The sequence below is a fragment of the Cheilinus undulatus genome, linkage group 2 (genome assembly GCF_018320785.1).
Source record: "Cheilinus undulatus linkage group 2, ASM1832078v1, whole genome shotgun sequence".
Classification (NCBI taxonomy): domain Eukaryota; kingdom Metazoa; phylum Chordata; class Actinopteri; order Labriformes; family Labridae; genus Cheilinus; species Cheilinus undulatus.
The window spans coordinates 5465050-5478379 of record NC_054866.1 but is presented as its reverse complement, the minus strand read 5'-3'; the positions used below and the strand labels follow the sequence as shown (position 1 = coordinate 5478379).

Genomic DNA, 13330 nt, shown 5'->3' with positions numbered 1-13330 from the left:
GGCATTGGCAGAGAAGATATGGCACATTTTTCATGGGCTCAACCCACATACTCAGCTCTGCTGCTCATCCCACAAATGCATGTTCCTTACAAGTCTGGCATGATTTAAAAGGGTAATAACCAGGCTTTCCAATGGCATAAGATTTACTACCAAGAAGCATTGTTACAACAAAGACATTAACCTACCAAACACAAATTGCCTCACATTTTGTTTTAAGTTTAGTAGCAGGGACATGCACAGACATTTTAGGGGGGCAGGGGCTCAAGTGAGAAAAAGGGCACTTCTCTTAATCTAAAAGTTTTTTTTTTTTTAAGTGAAATATACTATCCCATCTCAGACTTAATAACGTATCTATTTAAATACCCTCTCATTATTTATTTATCTATATTATTTAGCATTTATTTGACATGGACACAGTCACATTGATGCTGACATTTAATCATACACAGGTCCCAGATGCTCTGCTGTAAGTCTTTATAGCAAAGTGCTAATTTTCAGCACCTGTCCATGGGAGGCTTTTAAAGATTAAAGTTACTTGCATTCCTGTTGAATATTGAACAGATTTCTCTAAAATAATCTGATCCCACAAAGACAATGTCTTCTTTAGTATTCACTGGGTTTTTAAGATGAGTAATAACAAAAGTAGCTATGACACCATGTGCATGTCTTCTATGCTACTAGTCTCTAGTAGATGTATAGAAAAACTGATTGTACCAGTGAGAGGGACATGGTGAAGTAAGAGATTTTAAGGAAAGAAAAAATGCAGTAATAACAAATTTTTTGATTTTTTTTTTTTTTTTTATGTAATTGCAATAAATAGTACTTCAAAATAAAGATACATAATCTTCACACTAAAGTGAAAACAACTGTTTTAAACAAAAAAATGCAAACCAACTATCCATCCAAACTACAATTAGACCAATGATAAGTTGCAATGATAAGGCTTATTATTAGGGATGGGGATCGTTAATTTTTATCAATACCGATACCCTTATTGATACTGCTAATTGATCCGAGTCCTTATCGATACCACTATCGATACTTTTTTATAGTTTGGTGGAAAAACAAAATGGAGACAAATATTTACACTTGAGTGGTCTTAGCTGAGTAGTGCTTGAGTTAAAGAGCTATAATTCAGTCTGTCACATCTATTTTACATCCCTCAAATATAAACACATTCTTCATATTCACAACTGTATTTGTTAAGGTTTCTTATCCAAAACTAAACTTTTCGATTTTTATGTGGCATTTGAACACATCATAACATTTTGACTACAGTCGTCTAATTTACTGAAGTTACCTGAATGCATCAAATTTTCTGTCTTTAGCTCTAAAGATTGCTAATTAACTTTAATTCTACCGATTCCACCATGGATTTCTACACTGGATTAATATTGTTAACAGACAGGACTTGCTCAAAGTTTCGGAGCACTTTTCAGCATTTATCTGAGCAGCTGAAGAAGAAGACTGTCCTGAAGCAGCTGAAGGGAGTGATGTGAGAGCCTGTTACTCCCAGCACAGCTAGAGATGAGTGCATGCGTCTTTTTTCCTCGAGCTGACAGCTGAAGGTATATTTTGGTCTAATGTGATGCATAATACTTATAGTTTATGCTGCCCTTGAAAGAACTGGTGTAGGTTTTTTTTACAACAGTTATAGCTTAAAATGACGTTACGTCACAGAGCCTGGGAGACTCGATAGCAGTAGATAAGCTAAAATGTTATTGATTTCGGGTATTTCAAAAACACAGAACCGGGTCCTTATGGACCCGGGTTTCGATCCCCATCCCTACTTATTATTATTATTATTATCATTATTTTTGTTCCCTCTCCACATGGGTAAACAGTCACTCATGATCTTAGTTTCAGTGAACCTTTCACATCTGGAGGAGGGCTGTCTGTGAGTCAGGTGTTAAATATTAAATATCTAGTAGAATGAATAGTTGTTAGACGAGGAGCCTACAGTTAAAATGATGCAGTAGCTGTTTCTACAGGTAAAAACACTGTGTTTTCATGCTCTGGTCAGTTTAGAAATTTTGGTTGTTTTTGCATTCATTCTTTCACTCTTAAAGGAAAAAATGTATCAAATGCACATTTAGATGGTGCTTATTTTGACAGCCCTCTGCCTGTTTGCATCTGTAGATTTCTCCTAAATTCATCAAACAAGTTCACAACATGTTAAGTCGTGGAACAAAAAAAATAAAACACACGTTTTATCTTTTTCGTTCCACAACTTAACATCGTTTTACATTTGTAAAGATGAACAGTCTCCTTCCTAAATACTGAAAAAACGTAAAATGTGGCACAGGGGTTAGCGCTGTTGCCTCACACCAAGAAGGTCGCTGGTTTGCTTCCTGTTCAGGACCTTTCTGTGTGGAGTTTGCACATTCTCCCATGGGTTCTCTCCAGGTACTCCGGCTTCCTCCCACCTCCAAAAACATGAGCATTAGGTTACCGGTGACTCTAAATTGGCCGTAGGTGTGAGTGTGAGCATTGGTGTCCATTTTAAGTTCAAATGAGTGAAATATTTATATTGGGTGATAAATGAAACCTTTATGTTTAGTTTAGGAAAAGATGAAGCAACTTTAGGAAGAGATGAGCAACTTTGCATTTATTATGGGGAAAATCAGAGCTTTGTATGAACACATCTGCCTTATTTTAACAAGTACCTAAATCATTAACACTGACGCTGAGAAACAAGCACGGTCTGAGCGAAACATTGGTTGTCAAGCTGATAAATTCCACTGGCCATAGTGGCTGGTTAAGGTCATCCACGGCTGAAATCTACCCGCATTCGGCAGCTGTCATAACCAATCAGGCAGATTCATGATACCATTAATTTTATATTGTAATCACAAATCGCAGTAGAGCCCACTTTAATTATAATCACACATCACATAATTGCACAGCACAACCTAAAACCTTTTTGTAGATTGTTAATCTTTTTGGTTTTAAATGCAGTTCTTGTAAATAGATACTTTTAGATTGTAATAGAACTACTTTTAGCCCACCTCAGTAAAAAAATAAGACCTTCAATTCAGCTGTCTGTGGTATGAGGTTCTTTTTTCTTGCTGTCTTACCTCAAAAGCTCTAAGAATATATTTGCAAACTAAAATACAAGTACTGACATTTCTTTTCTTTTTGTTACATTTTCACCTTACTATCAGCACAAAACACAAGTAACGGTCTTTAATGTAACTGATTACAAGTTAAAGATGCGATGGGTATAAAAATGTATGCAGAGGGTCTTAAGAGTATTAAATCTAATGTCAGATTTCCTCTACATACCCTGTTGTAGTAATGATTCATTGTTACTGTTTTCTAGTTTGCTTTTTCTGTCTTTACTTGTTTAATCCTGTCCGTTTTAGGGAGCCTATCTTAAAAAAAAAATGGTGACTATGGGTGAATTATTTTCATCTGAACATTTATCCCACTTTAATAGCTCTCTGTTTTATTGGGGTCTTCTCACCCCTGAACATCTCCCCTTCCCTCTCTCTGTTTCTGCTTCAGTGTTATCATCTTCTGTTAAATCACCTGAAATATATGTTGCCTTTTTTTTTGTTTTCACCTGCGATCTGATTTTCAAACAGCTGATCTGTGCAAGGAAGTTTGACGATGTCAATTCATTCCTGATCAACAACCAGCGCGGGAACTTCACAGTCTTATCATAAATTCACAAAGTAAACAATGATAGAAGCTGACATTTGACCAGAGAGGTCGCAGCAGGGTTGCCAGGTCCGAATTGGGCTTCTTCTAATGTACTGCCGCAGGTAGATTTTGTTGTATGCGGGTTGAGCAGACCCATTTTTTATGTCTTGTCAGTGGCGCAAAAAGTGGGTATGCACTATATGCGGCGCACAGAGGCGCCGCGATATGTGGGCGCCAAAGCGATGGGGGTAAAATTATTTCGAGTTGGCATTTTCTGTATTTAACAGCTGTTTGTGCATGTGTAAACGATATGATCAGTAACAGAGGCACGTCTCTGATTAGGCGCCCCCACACACACACACACACACACACCCACACACACACTATAGGTGCTCCAGTGCATGCCCCCTTGAGCACGCGGGTGTTTTTTTTATTTGAATCGTGGCTCTTATAAGGCTTACTTTTAAAAAATCCTCCCGAAATCCTCTATAAAGGTGAAAACTGTCAGCAGTAGCCTAAAGACTGCAACAAGTCACATCAATAAATCTAAGTCCACACAAAGAAGACAGACTTTAACAGCCAAATTCAAATGAAAACTTGTATATTATTACAGTCGGGTGCGCCCAGTAAAAGAGCACAGAGGAAGTCTGCTGACGGCGCGTCTTTTCAGTAAGTCCATAATACCTTCATAAAGGTGTGCTGTCTTGTGTTGAAGTTTCTAATGACCTCGTTTTAACACATTTCTTTAGTCATTTCCTGCTGATGCTCTCCCATACTCGTATTTGCTGATGACTTTTGTGATGCGCATCATCATCAACTGTACTGCCCTGCCATTTGGTCATCTGCTTCAAAAAAGACCTGCAAAAATTTCAAATAGCTCAAAATAAGGCTGCGAGATTAGTTCTCCAGCGCTCTAAGCGCACACATTACAGAAATGCACAAAAATCTTTCATGGCTTCCTGTTGAGCCCTACTACATTCTCATATTCTCAATATTTTCCGGAATGTTTTAATTGACAACAGACCACAACACTTCTACGACCAAGTGGAATATACACGAGATGTACATAACCACATGACTAGACAATCCAGTTCAGGTTATACTGAGCCACCAAAACCAAGAACAGAACTATATATTTTAAGGTGATTTAACAGAAGATGATAACACTGAAGCAGAAACAGAGAGAGGGAAGGGGAGATGTTCAGGGGTGAGAAGACCCCAATAAAACAGAGATCTATTAAAGTGGGATAAATGTTCAGATGAAAATAATTCACCCATAGTCACCACTTTTTTAGACAGATGGAAATTAAAAATATGATTGCAAAAAGGAACCTGATCATTAAAATCAATAATAGTTTTACTAAGAACTGTGTCTTTTATATGAGACTAACTGGAGTTAAATTACAATGACTTTGTATTATTATTATTTTAGTAATTTCCTTTAGTTATTTTAAGATACATTTGAGTATTGTTCAGTGAGAATGTTGGGGTGATAGTGGGGAGCCTCATATCAGAGTCTGCTTAGGGCCTTTGACCAGGGGTGGTCCTGGATCAAACTGTCCTTAACTCATTGAGTGCCAGTCTTTTTACAAAATGGAAAGTGGCTTGTGCCAGTGTTTTTGGCCATTTTGAGTCATCTTTCGAGACCCACAGAATATTTTGTACTATGATCCTGAAAACACCAAATAGCTCAAATGAAAAAAGAAACTCCCTATTTCATCATGGAAAAACATGTTTGTTTGTAGCTTGTTCCATTCTTGATTTATCTTAAGTTGAATAGAGTTTCACCAAAAAGACCACTTTTTTCTAGAAAGCTGAGAAAAATGCATTTTTGTGAAAGAGAGTCTGTCAAGCAAAACAGTTATATGAATGTTATAATTTTGTCTTCAATAACATAAAAGACATCTGAAAATTGTATTACAACTGTTATTTTATTGTAAAATAAATAACAATGCTTCCAGTCACTGTCATGCCATTCACACTCTGGAACTGGACAGCCTCCACAGGACCTCCCTATACACCCATGTCCTCTCCTGCTTGTTGCTGTATGCATCCAGCTGGCGAGAGGCTGCCTTATTTCTCCGATGCACGGGGGGGAACCTAGCGGCATTCTTTAGCCTCTTGGTCGGCATAGACGGATGAATTATCCCTGGATTCGCTGTCGTTAAGTTCAGTGTCGGTTTCAGTGAGTAAGCGATTTCTCAGGCAAAAGTTTAAAGTTTATTCCAGCGTCTAAGTTAGAACTTTTAGCTTAGATTACCTCCATAACGATCGCTCTGCTCTTTGACCCCAGGGTCTCCACCTCTGATGTTTGATCTACCGTCACTTCCAACTGTAGTGTTCTGACTCCATATCCCAGAAGCCCCAAAATAACTCACAGGGAGCGTGAGAGCGCCCCCTTGTGCCAGCTGCCGAAAAAACACTTTGACATATATGTACATCCATAGCACTCAAGTGTTCGTTTTTAAATGACGTAATGAGTTAATGAGTACAGTATCTCAGAATCACTGTATCATGATACCATCGCTATCCTGGACAAAACTGTATTGTAGCAGTGAATACACTAGAGTCCTGCTTGTTGTGATTATTCTTGCTTCACTAAGTGCTACAAAGTGTCCTCTTTTTGGTGCTGTGGGAATGGCCCCCCTATCTACAGGACATCTCTACAAGGTGCAAGTACAGTTAAGATATGGTTGGTATAGACATTTATGTCCACAATATAGCCTTATTTACTGCTTTATTACAAGGCGATCCTCAATATATATTTAACAAACCATATTTTTGCTGACCACAATAGCCTAGTATCATTAATCAAAGACCATCTCAAACATTCAGTACAAATGTATTCCCACACAGCATTCAAAATAAACTTTTATTGCAAATAAAAACTTTAAAGATTTTTGTACATGTTGTATGCAGTGTATTTAATATTCAGAGTTAGCAAAAAGACTAGTATAAATGTGCTGTCCTGGTCCAGATGTTAAAATAGGCTCCCTAAAATGGACAGGATTAAACAAGTAAAGACAGAAAAAGCAAACTAGAAAACAGTAACAATGAATCATTACTACATCTTTTTTTTACATTTTTATACCCATCGCATCTTCAACTTGTAATCAGTTACATTAAAGACCGTTACTTGTGTTTTGTGCTGAAAGGTGAAAATGTAACAGAAAGAAAAGAAATGTCAGTATTTGTATTTTAGTATGCAAATATATTCTTAGAGCTTTTGAGGTAAGACAGCAAGAAAAAAGAACCTCATACCACAGACAGCTGAATTGAAGGTCTTCTTTTTTTACTGAGGTGGGCTAAGAGTAGTTCTGTTACAATGTACAAGTGTCTATTTACAAGTACTGCATTTAAACCCAAAAAGATTAACAATCTACAAAAATGTTTTAGGTTGTGCTGTGCAATTATGTGATGTGTGATTGTAATTAAAGTGGGCTCTACTGCAATTTGTGATTACAGTATAAAACGAATGGTATTATGAATCTAGCTGATTGGTTATGAAGGAAAGTCACAGAATAATGATTGAGTAGGAGTGTGTATTTCTCAATTTTAAAAAATTCAAATTCTAAGTAGCATAAAAAATACACAGAACAAGTTTACAGTACTGCTTTGAAAAGAACCTATTTTCCCCCAAATGAAGGTTCTTCCTTCGTTGAGACTAAGGTCGTTTTCACACCTGATAGTCCGGGGGACTCAGTCCGTTTTGGAACAGAAATGGCAACGTTGTTGCACTTTCTTTTGGTTTGGTTCGCATTCACACTGCTCTCTTGGTCAAGCGGACCGAACCGTTTGAACACCTACAACCTCTGCCCGTCAGGGGCGCTGTCGCCACAAACAAACGGCGACCAAGAAGAACAGAAGGCATAGAAGAAGACAAAACTCCGTCTTCCGGTCTTTTCTTCCACATAAACAATGAAAAAACACAGAATTTACACTGTCTTGTGGTTTCTGCTCTTGCATTGTGGCATTATGAGCAGCCAGCAAGGTGGAGAGCTGTCCAGCATGTCGTCCTTTACATGAGACAAAAAATTCACAGCAAGGAATACGATGTGTTGCCATGGCTACCCAGACGCTAAGCGAGGTACCGACATGTATTTGAGCGTATTAAATCACATATAAATCCGTATATCATTACGCTGTATGCCACTTCCTGCCTTTGGTTCACAAGTTGGTCTGCTTTGCTTTCACACCTCTAACGAACCACACCAGGGTACTTTGGAAGCTGACCGAGACCCCCTGTTTTCAAGCGGACCGGAGTCAGCTTGTTTGGTCCGCATCAGAGTTTGTGTGAGCTTTCACACCACTCCAAATGAACCGGACTATCTGGGGACACGGACCAGAGTTCGCTTAAAGTGGACCAAACAGCTCTGGTGTGAATGTGCCCTAAAAGTACTTCTACACAGTGAAACAGTGGCAGTCCTTTAAGCAAATATGTCATTGCACAGCCTGACAGTGCAATTGCAGTCCGATGAATTCTGCAGCACTAATTAAAGAAAAAAAGGTACAATACAAGGTATAACTGCCCATGTCAGGGTAATTCTAATCACACTTCCCTCTAAGGGGTTTTCCTGTGCAATTGAGCACTGCTTTCCACCTCTTTGCTTAGAAGAGAAAAAAGTTGCGCAGTCAAGTATCCCCAACGGGACACACTGATGGCAGGGCCTGACATTGACAGCCAGGGATTTTAGGCCCCATGAAAAGAAATCTTACTGGGAAACTAGCTGTGGTGATGTCATCAATACAGCCCACTTACAAATTGAGCTGACTGGTGAAGCCTCATGTCTCTGAGTTGAAAACTGTCTGTTCTGAAGCCAAAACAGGATTTTTCAGCCAAGAAAGTCAAAATTTTAATCACAAATATTTTCTCCATAGTTTCCATTGTGTTGTAGATACAACTGTTTCACTTACATAAGCTCAAGTAGTAGTTTCTCTAGTTTAATTTGATGTGTTGCATTAGTGCTAGCTTTGAAGCTAAATGCTAAAAATGGTTAGCTTTTTAATGGCTGCCTGGCATGAGGAGGGTTGTAACTGCTCTTAGAAAGTGATACAAACTTCTCCTTAAGTTGACACATGTTTGTACTGGTCTCCTTTTTACAGCATGCCTAGGCAGTGGAAGTGTAAAACAAACAGGGGTGTCCCTGCAGAAGTCTCTGCAGAAGCTGCAGAGAAGCTAAGAGAAGAGGGTAACAGTGAGAAGCCCCATGAAGGCTACTGTAGTAGCCAGGAGGTCTTCAGTGAGGGCTACTAGCTTTACTCGCACAAATGTGGAGAGGTTCTTCAAGAAGCTTGGAGATGTCATTGAGAAGCACGGGTTGGATGGAAATCATATTTGGAATGTAGATGAGACAGGTGTCACAACAGTCCAGGCTCCTGACCGTATCATTGCACGCCGTGGTGTCAAGCAAGTCGGGGCCATGACGTCAGGAGAAAGAGGTGTTCTGTGTCAGTAGCTTGTGCTGTGAATGCGATGGGAAATGCCATTCCTCCAGCCTTTGTCTTCCCACGTAAAAGGTACAAAGAGCGCTTCCTAGTTGGTGGACCACCAGGTAGTGTTGGGTGTGGCAATGACTCAGGATGGATGCAGGAAGAAGAGTTTATTTTCTTCCTGAAACACTTCGTGAAGTATATGAAGGCCACTCCTCAAAGGAAGGTGTTGCTGTTGTTAGACAACCACAGCTCTCGTATCTCAGTGTAATAAACATGTCTGAAACAGGATTCTCAACAGTTAACTGTTCTTTCAGGTCAGTTAGTGGACTGCTTATTTTCAAAACACTCCTAGAATGTGGAAGTCTTTGTTACCATGGAAACCATTAGTGCATCAGTCAAACCACTGGTCCATCTGTCTGAGTTTTCAGCAACAAGACAAAGAGGTAGACGTCCATTAGCACGTTAGCAGAGCTAGCTAAAGTTCCCTTTGAGGGTAAGAAAACAGCAAGCTCTCTGTGTCAATTCTAGTTGATCATCAGCATTTTAAAGGTCTTCACATGTGAACAAATATCAGAAACAAACTCCAGTTAACTTCAGGATTCCCTTTTCTACAGACTTCAACCAGATCAGAGTCAGTGAAACAGCCAAACCAAGCTGCTCAGTCAGTTATTTTAGCAGAGAAATAGGAGCTTCAGCTACTGTTACTGAAAGAACAAACTACTTGAATCATGAGGTCTTAAAATGCTTTTAGACTTAGAAATGTGTGGCTACATTAATGCTAACTGTCATACTGCTTTAGTCTGCTGTAGTCAGGATTACTGGACTTTTCTCTGACTTATTTGTTCATGTCACAGCGGATTCACAAATGGAGGACCATCCTGAGAAAGAGAAGAGTGAAACTGGCAGCATCATGAGTTCAGCTGAAGTGGTGAGTTATTTTAAAGCTGTTAAAAGTCCAGTGAGTAGGCCCAGTATTTAGGAGCATTTAGACCAACAAACTTAGTAAAAATAGTATTTATAAGGATGTTTAAATCAGTGTTTAATCAGCTGAATATGGCAAAATAGTTAGATTTTCATTCCCTTCAATCATACTCCACCATCTTAAAACCCATGTTTACCACAAAAGGGACCAAATAACAGTTATGTGATTTTAAATTCCACTGGTTACTATGGTTACCAACTGACGTGAGCTTTCTAATCTAGAATCTGACAGTTAGATGTCCACAGGAGTAAATCTGCAAATTTTCTGTATAAACTTCAACATATTGTGGAGTCTCTTTTTACTGAGCTAGGCCAGATGAGCCAGATCTCTATAAAGAGCTGAAATCCATCACTCTGATCAAGGCTGGGTGGACATAAATAAAGCTTACTTACGTAAACCTACGTTCAAACTGTCTCAGCTGGTACAACACCTTAAATGTTGATGGTGCAAACTCAGTCGTTATTAAGAACTTTGGTTCCAACTAGGCTATGTTTGAACTCACACAGAGCTGCTGCAACCCATAGCAGATCATCATAGAATGATTATTAGCCATGATGACATAACTATTCAAGGAAGCCTTACCTTTGAACGTGTAATCAGGGCGCATGTATCCTAAAATAATGTTCTTGTGGTCTTCTTCTCTGTCCTTTTGTTTCTTTGTAGGAACAGCCTGAAAGCAACCCAGGCAGCTCTCACCAGGAGGAACAAATCCAACAACCTACTGATCACAGGCCTGAAAAAGGTTTTCACTGTCAGCTCTGTGGAAAGAGATTTGGTCGATTATATTGCTGGAAACATCACCAGAAAATCCACACTGGGGAGAAGCCTTACTCTTGTGACAGTTGTGGGACGAGATTTACTCAGCCAGGTCATTTGACGGCACACCAGAGAGTCCACACTGGAGAAAAGCCATTTTCCTGCAACATCTGTGGAAAGAGATTTACTGTGTCAGGTGATTTAATGAAACACCAGAGAATCCACACTGGAGAGAAGCCTTACTCCTGTGGCTGCTGTGGGAAGAGATTTACTCAGTTAGCTCCATTGAAGACACACCAGAGAATCCACACTGGTGAAAGACCCTTCTCTTGTGACCGCTGTGGGAAGAAATTTTCTCAGTCAGGTCATTTGAAGACACACCAGAGAATCCACACTGGAGAGAGGCCATTTTCCTGAAAAATCCGTGGGAAGAGATTTAATCAATTTGCTAACGTGATGATACACCAGTGTGTCCACATTAGAGAACGGCAACAACAGCGCTCTAACTCCATAAGATCATAAATCACTTTTTTGAATAATTTAACTGTCTGTAGATTACATGTAAGTTCCATAAGTTAGAATTCAAATCTATCGTTGCATCAAAGTCAAGTTTCTGTTTCATTTATCTCAAAATTTGTACACACTGTAATAAATGATTCTGTTGCCATGTACATTTTACTTAATATATTTAATAAAATATATTCAATACAAATATGTCCTTGATTTTGTGGCAATTGTTTAAGTAACTTTCATACAAAAATGTTTGAGATAGAATTTACTTATTTTGGTTACATTAAATATAATTTTTATGTTTATGTAATTTTAAATGAAGATAATTTTGAATGAATCCAACTCAATAGAATTAGTCAGTTTTTAATTGTCAAGCACTTCCGGTTATTTTGCGCCTTTTTTCTTTTGAATTCAGCAGGCTATCATCTGTTCACAAGACATAAAGAAAGTGCAGATGACTGGTGCCCCCTTTCCTCCATTGAACTCATCAATTTAATTTGATTGACAAAGGTAAGGAGACATATTTTGTTTATACTGTAATGTTAATGATGACTCGTGGGTGTTTGTTACGTTACAAAACAAAATTAGCAGTCAAAGTAATACAAAGCGAGACAGAGACACAGTAGCGACAGAAAGGTAAATTATGCTTATGTTAATGTAGGCAATAGTGTGACGGTTTTACGCAATAATGTCAGGAAGATATCACGAGTGATTACACTGACAAAACCACAAGCTTTTATTTTGAAAGTTACTGATTGGTACTTCCTCATACAAGTTTTCGCTATTCCTTAAGGAAAACTGTTATGTTCTACAGAAACGCGGTTAAACTGTGGTGGAAATTAAACTGGGTTTATGTTAAGATGATAACTTTCTGTCGCGGGGGATTGTTTAGGGCTATCCAGGGCTATCACGCCTTGTAAAATAAGCATCTTATTTTCCAAACGGTGCCTGCTGTACTTCCAATAGCTTGACTTCCTCTCTGTGTCGGTCTTCTTACCGAGCATGTAACGTATAACCGATTCTCTCTGTTATCACAAATGTTAACGAGAGTTATCTTAAAAAACGTCGGGTCCGTGTATCAACAGTTTAATGTTTAAGAGCTGCATACTATTCCTGAAATGTAAATTGAGAAAAAGCCGGGAGGAATCGCTCGCGCGGGGAGGGATGTGAACATTCAACATGGCGAGCGCGTAGCTAGATTTCTCATTCTGCAGCTAAAGGTACGATAAAATGTCTCGAATAACGCGAGGAGAGAAATTGGCAATGCAGCGACAGTGTCTTGAGCCGTACTTTTTCAGTACAACAGAGCATGACAGCTTTGAGTTTCATAAACTGACGACCAGGCTCTATTAAAAAAACATGAAATTTATCACAACCAAGAGCTGTTAGCCCAGAGCTGCTAAATCACGCATTGACTGTGACTGTGAGACTCTTGCTTGCAGTTATCCCAACACGGTCTCTCGCATTACTTTTTTCACTTGTTGAAAAGCATAAACTGTTCCTCTTTATTTCATCCCCTTAGATTTACTGTATTACCTCACTCGCTGCTTCCTGACACCATGCTTTTGCTAGCAGGCTACACGACATTTTTACAGTTTCCCTCTGTGTTCATTCTATTGTTGTGTATTCAAAGAACATGTCTTACTTTAAAAAATCCACATTAACTCCTCATTAATTAGAACTACTAAGGCAATTCAAAGTGAATTTGTGGATGTTCTTAAAAACTATATTTTTTTCAGACATGAAACATGCAGGAAAAAGTCATCCTAGGAGGTTAACACAATACATTAAGAATATATATTCTCTTCTGAAAGGTAAGTTTATGTGTGAACACTTTTCATAAGCTGAACTGGGTTCTTTCTCTCTCTGTCATCAGAGTCATCAACCATTGTCCAAGTGTTCGAGCCATGAAGGACCGCTGGCCTGCCCTGTTTAACTGTTCCCAGGTGAGCATACTCTATTAATTGCTGTTAAGAGACAAGAAGTGAAAATATGAAGACAGTT

The 13330-nt window shown here is 38.8% G+C and overlaps 1 protein-coding gene across 1 annotated transcript in view; it reads left to right on the top strand.

Moving 5' to 3' along the window:
• The window catches only part of LOC121521941 (protein shisa-like-2A), a 56813-nt gene extending 46005 nt beyond the window's left edge, over positions 1–10808 (top strand). The window contains exon 5 of the mRNA XM_041806157.1: positions 10724–10808. Within this exon, the coding sequence (XP_041662091.1) occupies positions 10724–10734 (11 nt within the window). The 3' untranslated portion in view covers positions 10735–10808. The remainder of the gene's footprint in view (positions 1–10723) is intronic.
• The last annotated feature ends 2522 nt before the right edge of the window (positions 10809–13330 follow it).